The sequence below is a fragment of the Haliotis rubra genome, unplaced genomic scaffold (assembly GCF_003918875.1).
Source record: "Haliotis rubra isolate DU_JTF1 unplaced genomic scaffold, ASM391887v1 Scf402, whole genome shotgun sequence".
Classification (NCBI taxonomy): Eukaryota; Metazoa; Mollusca; class Gastropoda; order Lepetellida; family Haliotidae; genus Haliotis; species Haliotis rubra.
Genome location: NW_025767083.1, coordinates 646490 through 674060, shown reverse-complemented (window position 1 = coordinate 674060; position 27571 = coordinate 646490). Strand labels below are relative to the sequence as shown.

Genomic DNA, 27571 nt, shown 5'->3' with positions numbered 1-27571 from the left:
GCGTTCGTTCGTCACGCCGAAGACCCGGGTTCGACTCCCCACATGAGCACAATGTGTGAAGCTTATTTCTGGTGTCCCCGTCGTTATATTGCTGGCATATTGCTAAAAGCGGCGTAAAAATCAACTCACTGTTTATCCAGTTGACCTGACCCTGTTTCGTGTGAGCCTGATTTTCAGAAGGTATGTCAGTTTACCTCTATACTAGTCAAACAGCTACACGAATCATGAGGGGTAGGGGAACCGCTGGAGTTGGTGTACATCTCAATACGCCAGATCTATATTATGTAAATATGTGGAAGTTGTCAGCAGATATATCACGAGGTTTGTTATCTGAACGGATTTTCATCAATGAATTAAATGCAGACAATATTTCTATTTCCTTATTTCAGAACCACGGATCTCGTTTATTTGTGTGGTTTGTTCCAGCCTTGTCTGGCGAGGATGACACGGACGATGTCCGACGCTGTGGCACTCGGCTTGCTCCTTGCCCTGCTGCCGGCTGTAACGCCGTACTACCAACTCGGTAGGCACACTACACACATCAGACTTGTCATAATGGTGAAACACCCATGCAGCAAAAGTAGAGGAAGCTGTTTGTCAGAGCTTAACGGAAGCAACATTCACTTATAAAGAGGATCAATGCACATGGATAGACAACTTAGTTATTAAAATAGATGCGACGTTCGACTTGTTATGCTTGCAGGCTTGTACTTGAATTTGAGCTAGACCTGTTTTAGTTGAATTTGAATATGTCCGTGTGACTTGCGGCCATGTCCACGATGGCCACTCTGGCCTTGCTAACTCAATAACAGTTGAGTCGTCGCCGTCCACTCACTCACTCACTCAATGCTGTATTCTATTTGTAGAGAACTGCACGCTGTCCTGCAGGCCACCCCGTATTCTGCTGCGACTGTCATGTCGCTGTTTAAGTAAGGATGCAGCTTGACGTACGCTTATAGATTCTTTATACACCGGTTCACTGTTGCCAGCCATCGACGCTTGTAAGAATGGCCAGGGAAGGGCCCCTTGCTCAAAAGGATCTCGGTGCTACGACTTTAGCACAAAGGGGAAAAGTATGGGCGTCACGATCGCCTTAACGCTAAGATCGACCGGGGCTCAGACGGACGTAATGTATGTCATTATATCCGGTTGTGGTACATTGCTGATGTCATCAGCCATCGGGTGGTCTGGCCAAGGCATGATTTACACGCTACACATACATAGCTGAAACACTGCTGTATCATGTCCCATATTTCTACATTGAAAGCAATTTTATGTGCTGCTCGTGTATGTGCGGATTAATATACTTGCATCTTGTTAAATACTTTGTACGTACACACATGTACCCGTGAATATCCGGGTTAGAATATTGATCATCAGCAACCCACGCTTGTAAGAAGCCACTAACAGGTTCGGGTGGTCAGGATCTTTGACCTGGTTGACACGTCATCGTATCCCAACTGCGTAGATCGATGCTCATGATGTTAATCACTGGATTATCTGGTCAGACTATATTATTTACAGACCGCCGCCATATAGCTGGAATATTGCTGGGTGCGGCGTAAAACCAAACTCACTCACTCGCTCCAATAATTCATTCCCAACCTTTCATGTCCAGTATGGTAGGTATACTGTGACATTGTGTATAGCGAGTACAAAATACTCTTAAACCTTCAGTTCTAAAACCTGCTATCAGCTAAACACTTTACATGTAATTCTAACCAGTAACTATCAGGTGGGCCATATTCAAATCCGTTTTGGAATATTTAGCCTTGTTCTGTGGTAGGTGTGGAGGATGGGTTTCACTGTATTGCATGTATATTTCTCAACGTACTGTTTGACAAGGTGTGGAGGATGGGTTTCACTTTATTGCATGTATATTTATCAACGTACTTTTTGGTAAGGTGTGGAGGATGGGTTTCACTGTATTGCATGTATATTTATCAACGTACTTTTTGGTAAGGTGTGGAGGATGGGTTTCACTGTATTGCATGTATATTTATCAACGTACTTTTGGTAAGGCATTATATTGGATAGCTTTTGTGTATCCAATACTGGTTAATCTGGACATTGGATTATCCGGACTACCGCGTGCTGAACTGGGTTAATTGATTGGATCATTCCATCAGATCCTATCCGTGACACAAGAGATGTTCATGATCGCGGAATGTACGACGACGGGGGCGGTACGACGACGCCCAATCCTGAGGAAACAACCCCCAATACTGAGGAAACAACCCCCAATACTAAGGAAACAACCCCCAATACTGAGGAGACAACCCCCAATACTGAGAAAACCACCCGTTACCAGGAAACACAGGAAACAACGCCCAAAGGCACCCAGGAAACGACCCCTGATGCAGACAAGACCACGCCTGATGAGTCGACCAACCCCCCAACAACTCCAGACGAGGGAGAGGAAACCACACGGTCTACAACTACAAAACCAAAACAGGTTCGTCGATCATTTTCCTATTTTGTGTTGATTCCCAAGTTCTCAAGTTGGGTTAGCCAATTCAACCATCGGGAATATGGAAAGTTACTAAGGTAATTATGAAAACCATGATCTAAGCTGAAAATCATTAGTCTAACTGGGACATAGCTGAGGCAACTTTCGTGATATAAGCTGGTAAACATGTGATCCAGGACGTGAACCAACCGTGATCAGTTTCCTTGTCTGTGCATGAAGACCTTGGGCCTTCCCTCAATATAAGTTTAGCTAAATGTGTGAACTGCTTGTTGCGTTCCTTGGACCTTGGACCCTGGACCCGTAACGTCACGACAGGCAACTATGGCTAGGGTATTGGACACTTGCACTCGCGAGCGGACCGACAGATTGCCGCGAAATCCGAATATAAACGTTTAGGCAATTGTGTCCAAGTACATTTAGTTACGCAACTGTCTACGCAAATCACAGAACGACCTAAAAGATTTAACGTAACATGTTGGACATAAGGTTTTCCCCGATTGACGTTAAGAAAGACTTCATAAGAAGTTATCAAGAATTGTTTTTGGCATTGTACATATACTGCGTTAGGAAAACAAATGTATTTAGCGATCCTTGGCTGGGCAAATAGTGATCAGTCCTCATACAAACATATTTCCCTTCACAAACAATCGTCGTTAACCAATGTCCCCACAACCTACCGCTGCGAGTTGGGTTGTTTCTTTCGAAATCTCTTCAGTTGTACAATTGCATGAAACTTGCAGCCGGAAACATTGACACCGAACGTGGACAAAGCGTTGACATCACTTGATTATTATGGGGCAATCCTAATGCGTGTAAGATGCTTTCAGTTACTGAGATTATTTATCCTGTCGCCTTTGAATATGACCTGTATGGATATTGCTTTTGTTTCTATAACGTGGTGAATGATATCCTGCTCCAGGAGTGTGACCCAAGGTACAAGAAGTTCTCCAAAACCCACACCATGTGCCTCCAAGACAAGGGTAAGGACGTTCCTCTGACCACCGAGTGGAAGCGGAAAATTTTACATTTGCACAGCCAGTGTCGCCAGGAAGTCGTCCCTCCAGCACCAATAATGCAGAAGGTGGTAAGTAACGCAGCATACACTGGTTCCGATGGTGCTCATGATCAGTCGACCTTCTATCGATGGATCCGTGAAGGTCCGGGTTAGAATTGATCTTTAGTAACCCATGCTTGTAAGAGGCGACTAACGGGATCGGGTGGTCAGGCTCGCTGGCTTGGTTGACATGTCACCGGTACCCAATTGCGTAGATCGATGCTCATGCTGTTCATCACTTTATTATCTGGTCCAGACTCGATTATGTACTGGCCGCCGCCATATAGTTTGAATAATGAGTGCGGCGTAAAACTAAACTCACTCTCTATCCGATGGAGATGTACTGACTGTTTAAATCGCACTGGGGCAGTTGCCAAAATTAGCTGGTTTATCAATTTACTTTTAGAGGTTTATCTTCAACTAACAATCAGGTCACTGCTTTATTGAACTTGTTTCAGAAGCACTGAACTAAATCTAAATGTGAATCGTATATATCTTCCGCCTCAGTTTGAATAACTGCTAACATGGGGTTCAATCTAACACATTCCTTTTGGTTTTAAAGACACCAAAATAATGTGGGTATCCTCGCACTGTACACGCAGTTTTCGTGCTTTAAACGAATGAACAATTTTTACGATTAGGACGCCACCTTCCCCGCAGACCGCCTCCTCCACCATTCCCCGCTTACTACCACCTCCCCCGACCGCCGCTTACTACCGCCGACCGCCGACCGCCGCTTACGCCACCTTCCCGACCGCCGCTTACCGCCTCCTCCCCGACCGCCGACCGCCGCTTACTTCCTTACTTCCCGACCGCCGCTCGCCGCTTACTTCCTCCCCGACCGCCGACCGCCGCTTACTTCCACCCTCTTCCGACCGCCGACCGCCGCTTACTTCCACCTCCCCGACCCGCCGACCGCCGCTTACTTCCACCTCCCCCGACCGCCGCTTACTTCCACCTCCCCCGACTGCCGCTTACTTCCACCTCCCCGACCGCCGCTTACTTCCACCTCCGCCGACCGCCGCTTACTTCCACCTCCCCCGACCGCCGACTGCCGCTTACTTCCACCTCCCCCGACCACTGATTACAATGCCTTAAAGCTTCATGCTGGGAGACAGGGATGGACCTGATTGAATGACGCAGGTGTTATTCCTGTAGGCTTTACTTGAAGGCGCTAACATGCCGTCGTCCAACAGCTGCTCCATGTGGCAGTAGATCCCGACACTCAATTTGAAAATTTACAGATCAGACTGGTTAGTCAGGCTGAATGTTGCACCCCCACCAGTGCTTACATCGCCCACTGGTTTGCGTGATTATGTGTCCGAGAAGTGCTGGTTCTGAGTAAACACCCTACTACACGGATGACAATGTAACGTATGTTTAGATATGGGATGAGGAGCTCGGCAAGATTGCAGGGAAGTGGGCAAGACAGTGTCTTCTGGCGCATGACAAAGGCCCCGACAGGCAAGCCATAGGTAAGCACGATACTGAAGCATTGGTTCATGGGCGAGGTGCCTCGAGGTGTTCTTACAAAACAATCCTACCAGAAACCGCTACTGCAAGCCCTGGATGTGAAAAATGTGTGGATTTGAAAGAGTAGTGACAGATCAGTGGACCATCAACACGGGTAAGTAATGCGTGAGCGACTTATGAACACAGTTCAGGGGACCTTGCAGGCGTTTTTACCCGTGAAGATCCGGTTAGAATTGATCTTCAGTAAGCCATGCTTATCAAAAGGCGACTAACTATATCGGGTGGTCAAGCTCGCTGACTTGGTTGACGCATGTCATCGTATCCCAATTGCGTAGATCGATGCTCATGCTGTTAATCACTAGATTGTCTGGTCCAGACTCGATTGTTTACAGACCGCCGCCATATAGCTGGAACAATGAGTGCGGCGTAAAACTGAACTCGCTCACTTAAAGGTGTTTCAGCGATCTGACCTCTCAGCCGCACCAAAAATCGTAGATCGATGCTCTATCACTGGATTGTCTGGTCCAGTCTAGATATTTTACATACCGGCGTCATAGAGTTGAGGGTGGTTTCGAACCCCGGACCCAGCTCGACACAATGTACTACAATTTGTACTCTGAGAAAAATGTATTATTGTCAATGTTTATACATTTCCTGTGAAGTTTTAAAATCTGCCCATGGATACATGTGCAGTCGCTGATTCAAAACACCATGTGGTCGTTCTCAGAAGCGAGTGGGCCTTTACTAGCGATGCATTGTCTTTACTGTTGTGACAACATTTTCTTACAAATTCTGACACCATGTTTGTATCGTAACACATGCACTTTAGTGCCATTAATTGTTCTTTAGGGATACCAGACTACTACATTGGTCAGAGTGTGGCCCGTCAGAGTGGCAAGTTCAACTTCACCAGAGTCATCCTTGTCTGGGTGGAGGAGCTTAAAAGCTTCAAATACGGAACTGGCTCTATCAATGGCAAGTTCGTGGGACATTACACACAGGTACATAGTTATTTATATGGTTCAAATTCCAACAGCCAACCGTTTGCAGCATCTGATTTAGTGACTGCTTCACCGCGTTAGGTGATAATTGTCGACCAATACACCCTCAATCATTGTTGGTTAGAAGTTGTTTCAGTTCGAAATGCAACGGTACTGGTAAACATAAAGCTTTTCTATTGCAATGACGTTCTCTAACTCCTGCTATTTGAAACATGTTTCTTATATTACGAAACCGGTTGGGAAACAATCCCGAGTGTACATTTGCCATGGAATGTTATTTGTGATAAATTGAAAAGCCAATATTGAAATGAGTTTCACGTCACCGACCATGTCATGTTTGTGGATGGAATGATGACCGATCAGATGGTTTGTGTACATGCAGATGGTTTGTGTACATGCAGATGGTTTGTGTACATGCAGATGGTTTGTGTACATGCAGATGGTTTGTGTACATGCAGATGGTGTTTGGGAAGACTGTAAGGATGGGATGCGGACAGGCTGAATGTAGTAAACATGGATACTACGTCTGTAACTATGCAAAGGGGTAAGTTCCTTCAGCCAATGGACCCGTGAAGATCCGGGCGAGATTTGTTCTTCAGCAACCTTGGCTTCTAACAGGTGACTAACGGAATCAGGTGGTCAGACTCGCAGACTTGGTTTATACGTTATCGTATCCAAATTGCATAGATCGATGCTCATGCTGTTGATCACTGGATTGTCTGGTCTAGACTCGATTATTTACAGACCACCGCCATGTAGCTAAAATATTGCTGCGTGGCGTTAAACATCCAACATACCTTCACTCGATGTGAAATTGTCCTGGTTGCTCCGGATACCTTGTTAGTCATCTGTGACCAGAAGACTCTGGAGGTCTGGTGTTGTATGGCTGATTCTACCTATTCCAGACAGACCAACGTTCACACGCCGTATTGCACCGGGGTGAAATGTGGAACCTGTGGTAACATCGACAAGGGAACAGGGTTGTGTGGTGAGTAGAAAACTACCTGTGGGAACGGTACATTGATGTTAGAAATGCTTCATGATCAATGAAGTTGATGAGGCGCGATGATTAGACGCCTGCACAGTGCCAAGACGGTACAAACCTTACCAGCAAGAAGTCCTTATGTAATTCCCTGTCGACGTCCAGTGGACCATTGAAACTGAACCTTTACCTACTTGGTGATAGTTTTGACACCTTAGGTTTACAAAACTTACAAAATGCCATACATGCGTTGTAGTTGGGCTGGATTGATTTCTTGGAACTCGTATCTTTACCTCACTTCTATTTTGCTGTAGTTTGCCCTTGATTTAACCTTCAACTTGACCCAACTGGCTCTTCTAATCAGCTCTGAGCCTGTGTCAAAATGTGATTTATATTTGGTTTGTGAGCACAATGGCGCTTTCCCTTAGTACTTTGAATTCAAGGTAGATGAGAAATGTCCCATGTAATGGCCGAGCAAATATTTGAAATCCATGAAATATGGAAACTCGAGTGTACGACATCCTGACTCCATCTTTTAGGATTGGTGTTCGTGTTATCGGCCACTGGTTAGATGGTACAGCCTGGTATTTTGGGTCTCTGTATAAAGCTGGAATATTGCTGACTGCAGCGTAAACGTCCACTCACAGACCGTTGAAGATACGTGTTGCTGTCTAAACTAATTTCCTCATAACTGACCATGTGTTGCAGATTGTGGGGGTCTGGTGTGTCGGTGGGGAGGGCGACTAAATGCGGCTAGCTGTACCTGCGACTGTAAACAGGGAACAAAGGGCAAGAACTGTGAAACAAGTGAGGAGCGTTACCTCTGCGACATGCTCGATGTGTGTGCACTGCACGTCATGCGAGACTCGGTTGTTTGGGTGAAAATCTAAACATTTTCCAATAACATTCGTATCTATTTTGACGGTTATGACCATCACAAACTGCTTTCATTATAGTGTCTATTCTAAAACATCTGAATTACTCATTTTGTTCTCGCAGTGATTTTTAACTTAGATTTCGTTTGATATCACATGGACATACCGTGATGGCCATCTCATCATGGGATCAATCAAATTTACTGTTAGACTAGGACCCGTAAATATTTTTCAACCCTATCAGTTTTGAAAACTCTCGAGATAAGTCATATTGTACTTAAAATAATTACAACGTAATTGCTACACAGCAGTTAAACACACCTTGTATTTCATGACTACAGCCATTCAATATTTCAGTTGGTGTTCCTTTACTTCATTTGAGCAGTATATCAATCTTTGCTCAGTGAACCCGTGAAGGTCCGGGTTAGAATTAATCTTCAGTAACCCATTTTTGTGGTAAGAGGCGACGAACGGGATCGGGTGGTCAGGCTCGCTGACTTGGTTGACATGTCATCGGTTCCCAATTGCGCAGATCGATGCTCATGCTGTTGATCACTAGATTGTCTGGTCCAGACTCAATTATTTAGACCACCGCCATATAGCTGTAATATTGCTGAGTGCGGCGTAAACCGCAACTCGCTCACTTTGCTCAGTGAAAGTACAAGGTTGAATCAACGTGACTATACATTATTAAACGGAAATGTCATCCGTATGTCATGCCTCTCGTTACAGTTGTGTGTCCTGCCAAGGAGGGGGCTGGGCTGTTCAAACCCCAACTGCAAGACATTCCCGCTGTCTTGTCCTATAACATGTGGCCTCTGTCCAGGTAAGACACTTTTGGACAAAGTATATAAAACATCCTTGTAAAAGGCTTCATTTCAGTGAATACATTATGTACAAGTTGAGAAACAAGTTTGTACCAAGTGTTTGTACAAGCAATTTATTTATGTAATGTATACAACTTCACGACAGATAACACTGTTAGAATCTTTAGCACTGTATATTCTATCGTGCACACAAATCAGACAGCTGAATGGTAACATCTAAGGGAGACAACTGGCAATTTTACGATTGTTTCATTTATTTTGGTGATGGGGAAACTTAATCATTGTATAGAGGGGTACACAAAGTCCGCAGTCTAGACTAGTTATCCAAGTACCATTTTTGTGGAAGCCGCGGTGGCTCAGCGGTCTAGGCGTCTGACTTTGTGTGCTGGCGATTAGGCGCCTGACTGAGGTTGTAGGTTCGAATCTCTGATGGGACTCAACCCCAAAAGTACTAGAATCTGTACTTTACTAAGAAAATGTAATCCCAAATATAACATATGTTACATGGTGTAGTCCGTTTGACTGAATTTGAGACAGATGAATTGCTCACTAACACAAAATCTAACAATTGCAACAAAACCAAATTTTGCACAGTCACATGAAATCAACAAACGCCGATTTGTCTCATAATTTTGGACACCCGAATAATATTCTTTAACAAACGATCATTATTTTGTTGTCACTTACCGCTATTTCTTACGAGAGAGGACCAATTGCTGGTAGAACAGCCAGGTGTGAGAGTTGTACGTGTGAAATTGAAATTTCACTGCACGCGCTTGTTGATTACCTGGCTGGTTCTACCAGAAAGTGGCAAGTATACATTGTGACTCGAATTTGAATGTATCTGCAGTTGAGGACAAGTGTACTACATCACGTCATGCCATGTCTATAAAAAAAGTTGAGAAACAAGTTTTTACCATGTGTGTGTACAAGCAATTAATGTAATGTATACAAATTCAAGGAAGTTCCGACAGATATCTGTTAGAATCTTATAACTATTATATTATGATATATTGACTTGACCTCGCACTCGCACTCGCACTCGCACTACTCTCACTCGCACTCGCACTCGCACTCTGGACTGGAGGCCTTTGATACAGAATAAAGAATCTTGAATCTTTCAGGACCCCCTACACAGACACCGACGAAACCCACTGGGCCAACAACTGCACGATCAACAGGTGTTCGGCCTACAACAACCCCAGCGCCAGAAAAGGTCGGACAAATGAGTGTGACGTAATTAGTAAACTCACTTCTCGCAGGTGTGACATCTCCTTTGGAATACTGTGTGACGGTCTTCGGAGTTTATTGGAAATAGCGTCTGAGTTGGTAGTTCAATCCCGGTCCGGAAGACTCTAAGATGTTAGTTGATGTTACATTGCTTGGTGCTCGACATTATGAGGGAAGATAAAGGCTGCGAGTCGTTACACTGCAAGTGTGATTTCATGTTTGGGATCTCAGTGGGCTTGAACCTTTGAACTGACAGTGAGGACCGCTATGCGTCATATATACAACAGATATCACAAAAAAATACGTTTGAATTTGGCAACCATTCTTTGCCAGTCGCTCTAAGATACCTTGGTGTTAAAGGCATTAACTCGATGGGCATGCTAACAATGTCATCAAGAAGCAAACTGGAATCGAATCTCGACCGTTTTGAAAACACTATCACACTTTGGATGCACAATGCCGTTTAGGAAGATATCAATTATCATATACACTGAGAAAGTGTAATCCGAAGTATGGCACACGTTACTATAATAGTTTCCGCGCTATTCGCTCATAATTAAGGTGCAGAAAACCGCCCACTGAACACCGAGCAGCGTGATATGCTCTGCAGAGAGGGCGATTGTATTCATTCTATTGCAATAACAGCCTGTCACTTATGATAAATGAAACTTACTGCTTTATCTGAAGTTCCTAATCACGGACCCGTGAAGGTCCGGGCTAGAAGGAACTTTTAGTAACCCATGCTTGTAAGAGGCGACTAACGGGATCTGGTGGTCAGGCTCGCTGGCTTGGTTGACGCATGTCATTGGTTTCAAATTGCGCAGATCGAGATCGAATAGCTGGAATATTGCTGAGTGCGGCGTAAAACTAAACTCACTCACTCCTATTGTCCGTTCGGCTCAAAAGCGGACCGATGAATTGCAATCTAACTCGAAAACTAATAAACATAAAATACTCAATGAAACGCTGATCATAATCAAAACATACCCACTGAGGTTTTTGCAGAATTTTTGTCCTGAAAATAATAAAGTTGTTTCTTAAACTATCATTAAAATATTGACACAGTTCACTATTTGTTACGAGGGAGGAGTGCAGATCGAGAAAGGGACAGCCAGGTGTTCGAGAACGGATGGAGACGGCACAGCACAGGTTAATGAATAAATAACTTTGTCTGTGAACATGCTTCTCGAACACCTGGCTGTCCCTTTCTCTGCACTCCTCCCTCGTAACAAATAGTGAACTGTGTCAATATTTTAATGATAGTTTAAGAAACAACTTTATTATTTTCAGGACAAAAATTCTGCAAAAACCTCAGTGGGTATGTTTTGATTATGATCAGCGTTTCATTGAGTATTTTATGTTTATTAGTTTTCGAGTTAGATTGCAATTCATCGGTCCGCTTTTGAGCCAAACGGACTGTAATCACGGCTTCAAAGTTTCCCTAATGTTTGCCAATAGACAAAAGCCAGTGTCATTCAATTTTCCAACAGCCTTGCGACCCTCGCTACAAGAAGTTCTCCAGCACTCACACCATGTGTGGCAAGGACATCGGCGTGGACGCCCCTCTCACCAGTGAGCGGAAGCAGAAGATTGTAGATCTCCACAACCAATGGCGCAGTAAGGTGGCTCCGCCAGCCCCAGCCATGCAGAAAGTGGTGGGTGGAATTATTGAATAAGCTGAACACTTGGGGTTATTATAGAGTGTGATCAGTCTTTACAAGATAATCCTTACCTATTCATGTGACCTACCTATTCGTGATCAGTATAAACCTGAAACATTGATCTGTACGTTGTCTATCATACAATTACTCCTTTGAACAAGAGTATGAATCACCCAAGACTGAATACGTTCCTATACAGGATATACGTTCTGATTCTAAGGTTTAACTGTACGTTGGTGGCCCCGCCGTAATATTGCTGGAATAGTGTTAAAAGCGGCGTAAAACTAAACTCGCTCACCCACTCACTAAGTGTTGGTGGAAAGTTTTAGTGTTTATAACACGCCTAAATGCTAAATAAATGAACTGTCACAAGTGGCACTATCACTGCAGTTCGCTGTTCAGACTTGCCTTCCTTTAGAACGCCAAGATCCTATGATCGTTGGTCCGATTTCTAATTCGCTCAAATTATCATGCTTGGTTTGTCTGACATTATGACTAACATCATGGGTCCCGTTATACAAAACTATTCCTGTTCTAGGAAAACCAAGTTCTAACGAAAGTCAGCTTCTTTATTGCAATGAGTGCGACGTTTCGGTGTAGGTACTAACACCGTTATCAAGCAAGTGATCATTACATCACTTGCTTGATATTACGTCACTTGCTTGATAACGGTGTTAGTACCTACACCGAAACGTCGCACTCATTGCAATAAAGAAGTGGACTATCCATAGAACATGGTTTTTCCTTCATCTGTACAACTTCTAAAATGCCTCTCGAAGGTATTCCTGTTCTAGATATTCTGTACTTTAACATGAATTTACATAGCCTGGTGAAACTGGCCCCAGCCCTTCAGATGCGTGTAACCTTCATAAGCCAGCACGACTGACGGTTTCAGATCTGGGATGACGAGTTGGCGGCCATAGCGGGAAAGTGGGCAAGGCGGTGTGTACTGGGTCATGACAAAGGCTCGGAGAGGAAAGCAATAGGTTAGTCTCCCTGTTCAAGATACATGTGTATAGGTGCTTACAGTACAGTATATGCTGACATCTCGAGAACAATACCACGTTGACAATCACTTACTCGCTGAATACCTGCCTACTGACTGACTGGAGATGGTTTCCGGACAGCGTGTGGTACCATGTCGTCCAACTTATATATCTTGTTTCAAAGATATATAATGCTGTACCACATGCTATATTTGGGATTACACTTCCTCAGTAAAGTATAGATTCTAGTACTTTGTTGGGAGAGTCCCATGCTGGATTCGAACGTACACCCTTGGTCAGGCACCTTTGGGTTCAAGCGGGAACGATGAATGATTAAAATGATTACCTAACACAATCTGAAATCTGACGTTTGATGATCGATCGCAGAAAAAGTAGTTTAAGAAATTATCATGTAATATTCAGTTTTCACGCTTCACACCGGGGTGATACATGGCTGGTGGAACAACGCGGGGCCGTTTTTCAGGTGCAACTCAGCACAGAAACATACCAGTCAGGAGACGGCAGACGCTGTTCCACCAACTGTTTCTCTCCCCTTGGTGTGAAGCGTAAAAATAGCTCAAGGTTAAACGATAGTTTCTTAAACATCTTTTTACTTGATTGATCATAAAACGTCAGATTTCAGATCATGTTGGGTACAGAGGTTTCAGGACCATGTCTTATTTATGTTTTGTGCACTTATCCCTATTTCAAGTTATTTAATCATTTATGTATATCGTTCTCATTTGAACCCAAACGGACTGTAATTGCCAGCACAGTCGGCCGTCTAACTCATTCAGCCACCGCGGCTGCCAGACTAGAATGTGTACGTGACTGAGAAAGTGTAATCCCAAATATAGCATGTTACATTTGACCACTTTCTGAATGGTTTTGTGTATTCATATTTAATGCATATTTGGACGAAACAAACTGTTAAGGAGATTAAGATGGGACGGGAAACACCGGTTAATGTTTATTGCGTTTCGAAAAACCGTGTACGCTGCCTTTTGATTGAAATACTCCTTCCATACATATTTCATCACGGGAAAACTGTTGTGTGGCCGTATCCGACCTGGTTTAGATGTCACAAGAAGCCTCTCGCAATTTAGTATATAATTTATTCCCTAATGTCTGGTTTCAACAAATCAAAACCGGCGAGTTGTGAGACTTGTCAAAGATGAAAGATCGACCTTAAAGTGTTACTCTTCAGGAATGCCACTGTATAACATCGGCCAGAATCTGGCCCGTCGGAGCGGCGAGTTCAACTTCACCAAAGCCTTCCTAGCCTGGGTGAATGAGATCAAGGACTACAAGTATGGGAATGGTTCCATCAACGGCGGAGTAGTTGGTCACTACACACAGGTAGGTGCTGGTCATCATCTCCTGACATTGAGGCCAAATTGCTGTATGATCCAGTATGACATGAAACTTTCGTATTTAGTTGCTACAGTTGGCTGGAAGCAGTGTGGGAAATAGTTTCCAAATTGTGCTTACCAGTCGGGCTAGTTATGCCTGAAAGTTACTAGCCCACAAGATAATTCACTAGCCCGAAATCTGAATGTAGACACGGTTTCATCATTAAGCTTCACTGATATAATGAACAGTATTCTCAGGCAGTAATCTTGCATGATTTAGAAGACTTAGTGTATTGCAACTTAACAAGTCGGAGAGAGCGATATATTTACAAAATGACCCCATGAAAGTCCACTATCCAGTCGGGCCAGTGACTGGAGAGATTTACTGGCTCGTCTGGATTTTTACTAGCAACGGGCTAGCGGGTCAGTGGCTATTTCGTACACTGGCTGGAAGTGGTGTTCAAGCTGAATAAATGCCAGAATTGCAAAGCTCTGTTCAGAGCAGATATGGCTTGATTCAGGTTTGTACAATAGCCTAGTCACGTTTTTCTAGCCTCACCCAAAGTTCAGCCTGGGAGTTGTCCATGTTCCAGTTAATGGTGACTTCCTATTGTTAGAGGCATACGTGTTTCATGGAAGATTGGCGACGATGGTAAGGTTTAATTGATGTTCCAGGTGGTGTATGGGAAGACAGTCCGTATTGGCTGTGGCCAGGCCGCATGTGGTGAACATCGGTACTATGTGTGCAACTATGCTTCAGGGTGAGCCCTCGTGGTCTTATTTTTATTTATGTTTTTTAATTTTTACCTCTGTTTAGAGTTTCATTTTAAACTGCTTAGTAACACTAGAACAAAAAAAACGTTTGACTAAAATGGACAACAAAAATTAAGAGCCCAGTTCTTTCAAATTAGTATAGTTTGACATTTGCTGGTTATATTGGCCTATCGGGTGTTCTGTGCATTCGCCTTAGTTGTATACAATAGTGTGTGCTGGGTTGTTCCAGACAAACGAACTTCCACACACCCTACTGTACTGGGGAAAAGTGCCCAACCTGCGGCGGCGACTTCAAGAAGGCAGGACTCTGTGGTGAGTATCTGGGTTCAGGAAGTCGTTGATGGATAATATACGGGTTTCCTTGGCAATAATAACATCATGCTCGCCTAGATTCTGTGTTTGTTTGGGGTAAATTGATGTAATGGTCATGTGTGTTTTAGTTGGCACCACAGCCATGTGTCGCTGGAATGTGGACATTTGTTCTCGTGACACTATGGCAACGTCAAAGATGTGTGGATAGACTGCATGTATCCCTGTGCTTCAGACTGCGGAGGGCGTATATGCCAGTGGCGAGGACTTCTTCAGCCGAGCACCTGTTCCTGTAGCTGCCCGAAAAGGACTTCTGGAAGTAGTTGCGAGAAACGTGAGTAAATGATTCATACATTTTGTTGCAGGCATTGAAATCCCTGAACACTTATCAAACAAGTTATGTAGCGATTCAGGAAAATGGTCCGTCATCAATGGATCTCGAACAGTACGATAACGTCACAAATGCAGAATGCCCATGTCTCAGGTATTTTCAAAATCTGTATTTGTGTAATCCAGTGTAGTTAAATGAGGTACCACATAAATCCTATGTGACGTAATGCTAATCATGTTACGCGTTAACCTGGCATGTCTCTATATACTCAAGACAAAGCTGGTGATGGGTATGTTGTCTAGGTAGGGAATCCATGGTAAATACCACAAAGCTCACATGATCCCAGATTTGTCGGAAACGACACATGTGTGTCCATATATACAGTTCAGTAAAATAATAAACACAACTTTCAAATCCCACTTCACCTTTCATACCCAATTTTCAACAGTTGATTGTCCATTGACGGAACCGACGCGGTGTTCAAATCCAAACTGCCGATTCTTCCCGCTAACTTGTCCGATATCATGTGGCGTGTGCCCCAAACCACCAGGTAGGTTGTAACAAAATGTATGTCACTACTACTGAGAGGTATACGTCTTCAACGTGAGGTTTCTGCTGCAACATAGAATGCTTTCGCTACATGACCATAATTTAGTCGCTGCAGAATTTCTGCATTACGTCAGATGGTAGGGAATCCTTGCATGTGATAGACCTCCGTGTACACATTTGTTTTCATTATGCCAAAATCACAGCATGAATTAGTCTAAACGGGTTTTTTGCATCTACGTCTACCAAAGAACAAACGACTACTCCAACGACTACTTCAACGACAACAACGCCTGCTTGCACCCTGAAATGTCCAAAGAACAGTATCCTGGATTCCAAGAAATGCGAGTGCAAGTGTACACCCGGATGGTATGGAGAACAATGTGGTAAGTATGTTTCTGGCAGAATGGTATCGAGAACAATGTGGTAAGTATGTTTCTGGCAGAATGGAATTTGCAAAAGGAATATTGATTGGTGAAACTGGATGTCGTTCTGGTCACAAGTGCTGATGTTTAAAGAATGTCCGTGTGTATAAATCATCAAAGACAGTGTTTCGATAACCTATATTGGTTCCTTCGGTGGGCGGGCTGGAATGGTAGTTCATAAAGGAATAGCGCTCTCTTTAATCTCTATTTCGCATTTCAGATTGCAACCTTAAGTGTGCAAATGGAGGTATCTTGGACAAGCTGACGTGTTCGTGTCGTTGCGTCGCTGGCTATAGGGGAGCCGACTGCAGCAAACTGCCCTGCAAGCCTGAAGACTGCGTCAATGGGACATTGGACAAGGCAACTTGTGCCTGCAAATGTCTGCCAAACTGGCGTGGCCCCAAGTGCGGTAAGTATTACTGTGTTAATCCAATAAGCCAGGGGCAGGGCAGGGCAGGGGACACGGGGAGGGCAGGGCAGGGCAGGGCACACGGGTTCGGGTGAGGCAAGCAACTAACCCTATTAATTTTCGTTACTTTTAGACTGTGATCTTGCTTGTAAGAATGGAGGTGCCTTGGACGGGGCGATTTGTCAATGTCAGTGCGCCGGTGGCTACAGAGGTAAAGATTGTAGCAAGCCCCCCTGCAAGACCGACTGCGTCAGTGGAAAGATCAACCAGGAGACCTGTGCTTGCGAGTGTCAAAAAGGCTGGAGCGGCCCTACCTGTGGTAAGATATATATGCTCAAAGGCAAACGTACAAAGGTACTAAATCAGTGTTGGCCCGTCACACGTCAATTACCTTTTCAGGGTGTGTTGCTCAAGATTGACATGGTGTGTTAAACTTGATATATTTAATGTTGCAGAAATGGGACATGGTGAGGGGAAATTTGAGCGGCGTACTGTTTAAACACATACCTGCTGTTTCAGACTGCAGCTTGAAGTGCGCCAACGGCGGTACGGTGAACGGAGCGCGATGTTTCTGCAGCTGTGCAGGTGGCTTCAGGGGCCTTGACTGCAGTAAACCCCCGTGCCAGACCAAGTGTATCAATGGCAAGGTCAACCAGGGGAACTGTGCATGCGAGTGTACAGAGGGCTGGAGCGGTTCCTCTTGTGGTAAGTAGGCTTGGTACTTCCATACATTTATGTTCATCAGAGGATCGTTGTCTCAATTCGACTGGGTAACGGCAGTGGCAGGATGGGCCATATACTGGATGCCATCTTGGCGACTGTAGAGACTCGGTGACATTGTTTGCATGTACCAATTTAACAGGAATTGGCAGGATGGGCCATATACTGGATGCCATCTTGGCGACTGTAGAGACTCGGTGACATTGTTTGCATGTACCAATTTAACAGGAATTGGTTGTTTGTACAAAATCCTGTCGCCATGCAAATGAGTATCTATCCATACATTTGGCACTTAAAAGATGCTACAGTACTGCAGGTGAATATTTGCATTTAAAGTTCCTTATAATGCTCAACAAAACCATATTACTTCATTCTTGCCGAAGGAGGAAGTGACACTCTTGGTCCAGACCCACCTAGCATTCATAGCGTTACGTACGAGCTGCCATAAGTTCCGTTTATCTTACGAATGTCGTAGTGCTACTAACCCTTTGTGGATCCGGCCCCGGGGTTAGGTCAGTTTACGGTAAGCTTCCGTTAAGACATGGTCTAACTTGCATAATGCATGTCTTCATGAGCATCGATCTACGCCATTGATACAATGTCAGTCACTGGATTATCTGGTCCAGACCGTTTGTTTAGAGGCCGCTGTCAAACAGCTGGAATATGGCGTATGATGAAGAAATCACTCCCAGCACATTCTTTGAAGATCCTTCTCAAATGGCGGGGGTACTTGGCTGATCGGGTGTCACTGTACCTTGTCATTGCGATAGATGCTCATCCAGCACTGACAAGACACTTGTGCTTGGTCAAGACATGGCATGCCTGTGTCTGGAGCTATAGGCTAAGACTGCCAGTGTCTACATATGCCTAACTGCGAGTAATAAGTAGAAACGCTTATCCCGTTCAGAACACAGATTTCTATATTTCAAGCCAGGGCGGTGGGGTAGCCTCATGGTTATAGCGTCACGCAGATGACCCGGGTTCGATTCCTTACATGGGTACAATGTGTGAAGCCCATTTCTGGTCTCCTTCGCCATGATATTGCTGGAGTGTCACTCGCTCATTATTTTAAGGCATACTAATGTTGATGTACCCGACTTTCAGATTGCAGCCTTAAATGCAAAAATGAAGGAAAGCTGGATGCAGATAAATGTCTGTGCACCTGCGTCAACGGTTACAAAGGCTCAGACTGCAGCAAGCCTCCCTGTAGAACAGTCTGTGTCAACGGGCAGGTCAACCAGGAGAACTGTGCCTGTGTGTGTGCCAAAGGCTGGACTGGTCCCAAGTGCAGTAAGTACCACTCCCAGTCTTGGTTACTTCGTATAGATCTGAAAACGTATGTACAAGTAAGCCTTGTGCACTGACGTTAGTGGAGAGGGAATAGTCTATTTACATGTGATTTTTAACGTTCTTTAGTGCGATGATACATGGTACGTGGCGACAGTAAATAGCGCATGCCGTAAATCTGTTTGCTTCTGAAACACCAGATACTTAGCATCCCGTGCATGTAAACTGATATCTCAGAACTGCGGATTGTGTGGATCTACATACGTTTTGTCATTCCGTAGATTGCAGCCTCACATGTTCAAATGGGGGAACTCTGGACAAAGACAAGTGTCAGTGTGCATGCGCGGGGGGATACCGTGGTGCAGATTGTACTAAACTTCCATGTAAAACCGAGTGTGTGAACGGGAAGGTCAGCCAGGAGAATTGTGCCTGTGAATGTACGGATGACTGGAGAGGCCCCAAGTGTGGTGAGTCTAATATCGCCTCGACCGTCATCGGGTGGATAGTTTGAGGGAGATACCCATCAGTCTGGTTCCTTGATGTTCTGTAGAATTTCCAGTAATACTGTGAAGAAATATTCTTACCATATGTAGGTCCATACACATGAAGGAAGTAACCATTAACCAATAGTGAAATCGTCGACTATAACTTTTAATGATACACGACATTTTTACGTGTTCACTCTATCTGACCGTGAAGGTCCGGGTTAGAACTTTCGGCAACCCGTGCTTGTAAGAGGCGACTAACGGGATCAGGAGGTCAGGCTCACTGACTTGGTTGACGCATGTCACCGGTTCCCAATTGCGCAGATTGATGCTCATGCTGTTGATCACTTGATTATCTGGTCCAGACTCGATTATTTACAGGCCGCCGCCATATAGTTGAAATAATGCTGAGTACGGGGTAAAACTACACTCGCTCACTCACTTTGTAAACATTCGGTCATCAAGTACCCGGGTAAAACTCACTACATAGGTATACTACTAAACTCGTTTCTGGTTTACCCTGTACCGCCAGGCAGTTGCGACTTAATCTTTTAATCTGTTTTAGACTGTAATCTGAAATGCCAGAATGGAGGAAAACTGGATGAAGATAAGTGTCAGTGCACCTGTACCGGGGGATACCGGGGTGCTGTGTGCAGCCTTCCACCGTGTACCACCGAGTGTGTCAACGGCAAGGTCAACCAGGAGAACTGTGCTTGTGTGTGTAGCACAGGCTGGAGTGGATTCAAGTGCGGTACGTTATTCGTTCTCAAATAAAATCACGTTTCATTTTCAAATTCCCAACATGTCAAGTTCAAATGCTAATTTATTTTTTTTAAATCACATTTGACGAGCACACTGTTCTCAAGTATATGGCTTATGGTCTGTGGGTATAGAAACACTGGCAATTTCTGGGTTTTTTTAGGTTTTAAGAATCATTTGAAAACACAATTATAAGGAAATAATACTCAATCTGATAGAAATTCCAGTAAGAAATGTAACCGTTGGGATATTTTATCGTCATTTATCAATGTTGATGTGAAGTTTACACGACATTGTCTAGGTGACAAATTTCAAGGACTCTTCATACAATCGGGGTGTATAAATATTTCATACATATTGACAACGTGCATAAAAACAGTACCCCAACAGATCACGTTGGAAAAAAAACTACCCCCTCCCATAACCACACGCCATTAACGTAGTCACGGTCGTATTTTAATCATTACACATGTTAGTACCTGCAATTTGACATATGCATATGGAAACGGACATGTTTCTGCATTCTTTCAGACTGTAAACTCAAGTGCTTGAATGGAGGTTCCTTGCAGTCGTCCACGTGTAAGTGCACGTGTGTTGGTGGTTACCGTGGTGCAGACTGTAGTCTGCCGCCATGCAACACGGCCTGTGTCAACGGGAAGGTCAACCAGAAGGACTGTGCTTGCGAGTGTTCAGAAGGCTGGGTGGGATCCAAATGCGGTGAGTTGTAATCAGTCTCGATGTTCTACCGAAATAGATCAAACAATTGACAACGGTACTCATCGATACAATTTAGAGGAGATTCAACGGTCATGTCGCAAGCTCCATCACAGAAACTTGCAAGGAACAAAGGTTTTAAGTGTCGAGTAAACAATGGACTGGAGGGATACCATGAAACTGAGCTGTCACTGTAGCCAACATCAACCATTGCCCAATTCATGAAATGAGATGCAACTCATTCATTTATACTGCGCTAAGTTCCACATTATGCTATACATTATGCTATACATTATGCTATACATGATGCGACCATGTACGGCTGGTTCAAAGTGACAAACAGAACCAATAAAGTGACTTGAGGTTTGGATTTAAAACTGTGAAGCAATAATTGCCAAAAACGATTGCAGTATGCATTCTGTATTAAATGGTAATATTCAAGCATATATATTATCCAAAAGCAGTTAACGATAATTAACTTTGTGGGAGTTGTTTTGCAGTGCATACTGAACACCATGCCATTTAAAACAAACTCAAAACAATATCCCAGTAAACATTCAAGTTTCACCAACTTTGGGAAGTTGTCACTGTTCCTATACTGTTACCTGGAGTCATCACCTTTTAGATAGGATGTCATGGGTACAGAGTCGTACCCCTCATCCTCGACAGATACCCGTAGTCGTCTGTTCCAGACCGCCTCCGTGGTGTAGTGGTTAGAGCGTCCGCCCGGAGAGCGGTAGGTCGCGGGTTCGATCCCCGACCACGTCATACCAAAAGATGTTAATATGGTACTTGTTGGTCCCTGCCTGGCGCTCAGCATTAATGGGTACATCAAGGACTGGTCGACTCGGAGTCAGTATGTGTCTGAGTGGGGTATTCATGCTTCACTGCGGCATGGTATCTCAGTGGGCTAGCACTATAAAACCAGCTTCAGTCTGGGCTAGTACAAGCAGCCGCACATACACATGCACACGCATGCACGTCGTCATATGAGCGAAATATTCTCAAGCACGACGTTAAACCCAATTTCACCTCACCTCTTCTGTTCGAATCCCACCTTGACTGGGCTCGTCTGCGATTTCACTACTGCGTTACAGAAAGTTACTTTGGTTGTCTTGGTGGCGGGTACACCTTCATATGCTGAAAAGAAGGATCCCCTTTGTTTCAGACTGCAGTCGTACATGCTCGAATGGAGGAGCCTTAGACAAGGAGAAGTGTGCGTGTACATGTGCGGGTGGCTACCGAGGAGCAGATTGTACATTACCGCCTTGTAAGACGGTCTGTGTCAACGGGAAGGTCAACCAGAAGAACTGTGCCTGTGATTGTACCGAAGGATGGACTGGTCCCAAGTGTGGTAAGGTCTTAGTTCCGTATCACCTTGCGATGTTTAAGGGGACTTTGTATCTACATTTGCGTGAACTGAACGTGTCTACGATTTTGTGGACTAAAGGATCGACATTCTTAGCGCCTGTTCTTAGCACTCAAACTTATACATTCATGTTTAAACCACTGTTACAGTGCATTACAAAGCGGTCAAATGTCGCAGTATGCATTGTTGCATACGCTCTTGCTACAGTCTCTCTACAGCCTTGGCCTGAATGTGAACCTTTACTGCTCAACATAAGCTATTCCCGTCGAGGGGTTTTGAAATACTGCGCGTCTGCGACCTGTCCATGCTGGCTTGACCCGTGAAGATCTGGGGTAGAATAGGTCTTCAGCAACCCATGTGCTTGCCATAAAAGGCGACTATGCTTGTCGTAAGAGGCGACTAACGGGATCGGGTGGTCAGTTTCGCTGACTTGGTTGACACATGTCATTGGTTCCCAAGTGCGCAGATCGATGCTCATGCTGTTCATCACTGGATTGTCTGGTCCAGACTCGATTATTTACAGACCGCCGCCATATTGTTGAAATAATGCCGAGTGCGGCGTAAAACTAAACTCACTCACTCGCTCCATGCTGGCTTTCGTCCACGTTTAGAACTTGAGCACCTACCTATCGGTTTAGCTGAGGAAGTTAACTGTTGGAGATGGTGTTTCTTTCCCTAAGAAAGATGATGGAATTCAGTGTTCAGTGCATGTTATGTTCCATATGTTAAATTCAGACAAGCAAGTCTATTTTCACCTGCTGGATTATGTTGTCTTTCAATTTAAAATCAAATACTATTCCAACAAATCGTTGCAATAATTCTTTTTCAGATTGCAATCGTAAATGCGCCAATGGGGGTACCTTAGACAAGGAGAAATGCGAGTGCACATGTACCGGTGGCTACCGAGGAGCTGACTGTAGTCTTCTTCCATGTAAGACGATCTGTATTAACGGGAAAGTCAACCAGAACAACTGCGCTTGCGAGTGTACAGAAGGCTGGAGGGGTGCCAAGTGTGGTGAGTTGTCAGATCCTCCATGCTGTGTAAGATCTTTAATGGTCCCGGGTCGGTGGGGTAGCCCAGTGGTTAAAACGTTAGAGGGTACAATGTGTGAAGACCATTTCTGGTGTCCCCCGCCATGGTATTCCATAATGTTGCTAAAAGCGGTCACAACAATGCTGGTTCACTTTAATGGAAACTGTATGGGTGTCTGTTGCGTGTACACAAGATTAATTTAGCAAACATGCATCTTTGAAACTGAACATTTAGTACAGTTTATCATGACGCAAGAGCTAAGCCAATGCGCAAAAGCGTAGGTGTCAATGATTTATTACATTTAGTATCCTCTACGTATTTTAAAATAGATTGCGGTCGGAAGTGCAGCAATAATGGCACCTTAAATGTCGACAAATGTGAATGCACGTGCGCTGGTGGTCACCGTGGTACAGACTGTAGCAAGCCTCCATGTACCACGGAATGTGTCAATGGCAAGGTCAACCAGGCAAACTGTGCCTGCGAGTGTGCAGCCGGGTGGCGTGGTCCCAAATGTGGTAAGGTACCTTTGTTCCGTTCCTACTTGTAATATCCAACTGTCAGAACATAGCAAGTGTTGTAGGTGATTTTTAATTTGGTTTGAATAGAAATAAATAGTTTCTACATATCAGAATAGGAATATTAACATGGCGTTTACTAGAAAACAGCTTTTGGTAAATTTGACTTTAATATCATGTCTGCCACACCAGCAATTTGTTCACGGAAATAAGTACTGTTCACTTTCAGTCTGATCTGTGATCGACGAGTCATAAACCTTGGCTCATCCATACATGGATACAGGGTTTGATAACCATTCTGGGTATCCCTTGCCCTTATCGTGATAGCATTGCTAGTAAAACTACTGTCTGATATTCTTGCTTCGGGTAGAAACTGACCGTATCTTTTTGTAAAAGTAAAACCACAATCACTTAAATCTTCGTTTCAAGACTGCAACCTTAACTGTGCCAACGGAGGAACCCTGGACAACATCAACTGTCGATGCACCTGTGCTGGCGGGTACCGTGGTTCCGACTGTAGCAAGCCTCCGTGCAAAACCGAGTGTGTCAACGGGAAGGTCAACCAGGAGAACTGTGCCTGCGAGTGCACAAAGGGATGGAATGGTCCCAAGTGTGGTGAGTTGATCCAGTTTGTAAGAGTTAATCGGAAGGTCCACCTTTTGAAAAGATACTCTACATGGGTGCTTATTAAAATCATCGCCTTGGACATCATCCTGTAACTGGCATTTATAGTCATGATATCACATGTCATCCTGCAATGGAGTGGCTTATCTGTGCCAGAAGACATTTTTCCAATGTTATTACTGTTAAAAGCCACACCGGGTGGATGACAACTTCAGTGGCCAGAGTTCGGTCATATCCTTACTTCCAGACACGAGTCACTGTTTATATTGCTCATATTGCAGCAGACTCGTGAAGATCCGGGGTAGAATAGGTCTTCAGCAACCCATTGTCATAAAAGGCGACTATGCTTGTCGTAAAAGGCGACTAACGGGATCGAAAGGTCAGGCTCGCTGACTTGGTTGACTCATGTCATCGGTTCCCAATTGCGCAGATCGATGCTCATGCTGTTGATCACTGGATTGTCTGGTCCAGACTCGATTATTTACAGACCGCCGCCATATAGCTGGAATATTGCTGAGTGCGGCGTAAATCTCACTCACTCATATTGCAGCATACCTACAGTGTTCTGATCTGATTCGGCAGCGCATGCGTAACATGAACAAGTACGCCAGTGTCGATGATTAACAGCTGCGATATTTGTATTGCAGATTGTGATTTGAAGTGTGATAATGGAGGCACTTTGAACAAAGAGACCTGTAAATGTACATGTGCCGGCGGATACCGAGGTGCAGACTGTACACAAGATCCATGCAAGACGGAATGTGTGAACGGGGATGTCAACCAGGCGAACTGTGCCTGCGAATGCACGAAAGGCTGGACTGGTCCTAAATGCGGTAAGACGAATAACGCTTACGTGTGCGCATGCATTGATGTTGGTCTGCTTGTGCGTGCCTTTTTGTAATGACCGGTTCGGCCTTCTGCATTCTTCTTCATAGAGATCGTCCATATTGGGGTACATATTATGCATTTTCCTGCTGAAAAATGTCCTGTGACAGTTGTATCAATGTTTTTTGAATAAAAAGATTGAACAATAAATAAACTCTTTTATTTATTATACGGCCCCTGCCTCACGGAGTTACCTCCCTTAGCGCATGCGCACCAACTGGGTAGGCTCCTAGACCCGTATCATCATTCCTTCTGCTGTCACTGCCATGAACAGACGTATGTAATACTTCATGAGCCGGACGCAGCTGAACTTTCTGACGAACCAGAAATTGAATATGTCTCAAACACCACCTGTATGTATGGTCTTTATTTGCTTATGAAAGGAACAGTAAAGCTTTACAGTTGGTTGTTTCATAATTGTGACTTTGTATTAATTCTAATACGCGAACTTTCCCGTGGTTTACGCACGTGTTGCTCTGCCATGGCGGGAAGTTTAGCGTGCCATGTGGTCGTAATATTGAGTATTAAAACCAACTATTACTTTCCGTGGTAACCTTCACGTATTTTTCAATGTTTTCTACGTGTTTATATGCTGCTGGCCGCTGTTAGCTACATGCTTGCGTGTTTGCTTTCAGGCCTTTTCATCCTGTTCGGTCTGTGGACAAAGTATTCCACGGGCCGACGGGCATGAGACAATCGTTGCCTGTCTCGAGAAGACGGGACACGATGCGGAATCTTGTCCAATATGTCTTGGGTTTTCCCCCCGGGCCCAAAAGAGGAGGGCGGCGGATACGCTCTTCTACCGGGAGATGCGTGAGGCGGGTGGGGAACTGACGCAGGTCCCCCCGTCTAAGGCTAAAAAGCCGTCAAAAAAGGAAAAAAAATCCGTGGCCAAACCCCCTCTCCCGCCAGTACTGGTGGCTTTGACATGTCGATAATGGAAACCTTGTTTCAGCAGCATATGGACTCTGTGAAGTCCCTCGTTCGTGAGTCAGTTGGAGGTCTCCGCCAGGAGTTCCTCGCTCACTCCGGACGGGGGGCGGAGAGTCAGGGGGTGGGATCGCCGGGCTCGGCTCGATCCCTCAGCCTTGAGGCGTCTGTTGACCCGTTGCCTCTGGCTTCGGGTCCGGACGCCTCGGCTGCCCCGGAGGGGGAGGTGCTCCCAGTCCCCCTCTCGGAGTTGGCGCAGGGACCGTTGAGTATTCCTGGTGTTCCAGTCCCTGCGCACTCCCGCCCCATGAGAGCGGAGGCACCAGTTCTGCCTGGCCTGCCTCCAGCGTCTCGGGACCGGGGTCCATGCACGCCTGCTGGCGCCGACGTGGAGCAGTCTGTCTGCTCTTCCCTTTCTGTGCTTCCTAGCGTTAGGCAGCCCACCGGGTCGGGGTTAGGGTCCTCTTTCGGAGGAGACCCAGCCTCTGACTCAGGCTCGGGCGCCGAGGCAATGGAGCTTGGGGAGGTAGAGGAGCATGACGGAGGCTTCCGTTTTGCTTCGGCTCTGCGGGAGGTCCGGCAAAGAATTGCCGAGGGCCTACCCCAAGCCGCGGTGCCTGTGGGTTGCGTGGACTCGGCTGAGTTCCGCTTGCCTGGCGAGGCGTTTGCCCCTCGGCAACCCTCGCAGACGCAGCTCCGCATTTTGCCTTCGTTGGTCTCAGACGTGGTTGATCCCCTCTTGTCTGGTGCCCGAGTCCGGTTCGACTTGCCGGATCTCGTGCGGCGCTACCAGCTTGGGGAGGACTCCCTGTTTGTAGTTCCCATCGTTGACGAGTCCGTGTTCACTTCCGTCGCCCTGGGGGGAGGCTCGGCTTCCTCCGGAGCAGCTCCGGCTGCTCGGCAAAGGCGCCTCACTCCACCTTTTGCCCTCGCGGGCGCCCCCCTGCGGCACGCGTACCGGACCTACGAGGAGGTCTACCGGAACGCAATGCAGCAGGTCAGGGTGGTCCACGAGGCCTACCTCTCCTCTATTCAGAGGTCGGCCCTGGAGGCGGAGGGCATGCTGGCGACGTTTCGCGCATGTCGTGCTGCTCCGTCAGCTCACCGGAAGTGCAGGCCCACCTGCCGCGCGACTCTTTGCGGTCTGCAGCGTCGACGGTGATGTGCGCAGTCATGGGGATGCGCAAGCTGTGGCTGTCGACGTCTAGGTACTCGGCAGCGACGCAGCAGACCTTGCTGGCCCTCCCTTTCCGTCTGGGAGCGACCCTCTTTCCAGGGGCCCAGCAGGTCATACGGGAGGCTGCTGCTGCAGCTACCTCCTTCAAGGATTCTAAGGCCTTGTTGGAGCACCCGCGGGTGTCTCGCTCACGCGCTCCCGTTCCACCTTCCTCCGCCGGGGCTGCAGCCTACGCCGAGTCTGCCGGCTGGCCGGCGCTTGGTAGGGGTAGGCGGAGGAACAGGTCCGCCAAGGGTAGGGGCAAGGAGCAGTCCTCGACTAGCTCCCAGCCTTTTCGCGGGCGCGGGAGGTCTGCCCCGACCTCCCGT

The 27571-nt window shown here is 45.7% G+C and overlaps 1 protein-coding gene across 1 annotated transcript in view; it reads left to right on the top strand.

The window, feature by feature from the left end:
* The first annotated feature begins 393 nt into the window (after positions 1-393).
* LOC124287598 (fibrillin-2-like) overlaps positions 394-27571 on the top strand; it is a 71421-nt gene continuing 44243 nt past the window's right edge. Inside the window, exons 1-23 of the mRNA XM_046724082.1 lie at positions 394-523; positions 867-929; positions 2130-2455; positions 11403-11567; positions 12469-12559; positions 13767-13918; positions 14587-14672; positions 14915-14997; positions 15230-15328; positions 15774-15875; positions 16123-16257; positions 16517-16705; positions 16839-17024; positions 17225-17410; positions 18530-18715; positions 18994-19179; positions 19763-19948; positions 20488-20673; positions 21839-22024; positions 22869-23054; positions 23402-23587; positions 24017-24202; positions 24859-25044. Of these exons, the coding sequence (XP_046580038.1) occupies positions 442-523; positions 867-929; positions 2130-2455; positions 11403-11567; positions 12469-12559; positions 13767-13918; positions 14587-14672; positions 14915-14997; positions 15230-15328; positions 15774-15875; positions 16123-16257; positions 16517-16705; positions 16839-17024; positions 17225-17410; positions 18530-18715; positions 18994-19179; positions 19763-19948; positions 20488-20673; positions 21839-22024; positions 22869-23054; positions 23402-23587; positions 24017-24202; positions 24859-25044 (3619 nt within the window). The 5' untranslated portion in view covers positions 394-441. The remainder of the gene's footprint in view (positions 524-866; positions 930-2129; positions 2456-11402; positions 11568-12468; positions 12560-13766; positions 13919-14586; positions 14673-14914; positions 14998-15229; positions 15329-15773; positions 15876-16122; positions 16258-16516; positions 16706-16838; positions 17025-17224; positions 17411-18529; positions 18716-18993; positions 19180-19762; positions 19949-20487; positions 20674-21838; positions 22025-22868; positions 23055-23401; positions 23588-24016; positions 24203-24858; positions 25045-27571) is intronic.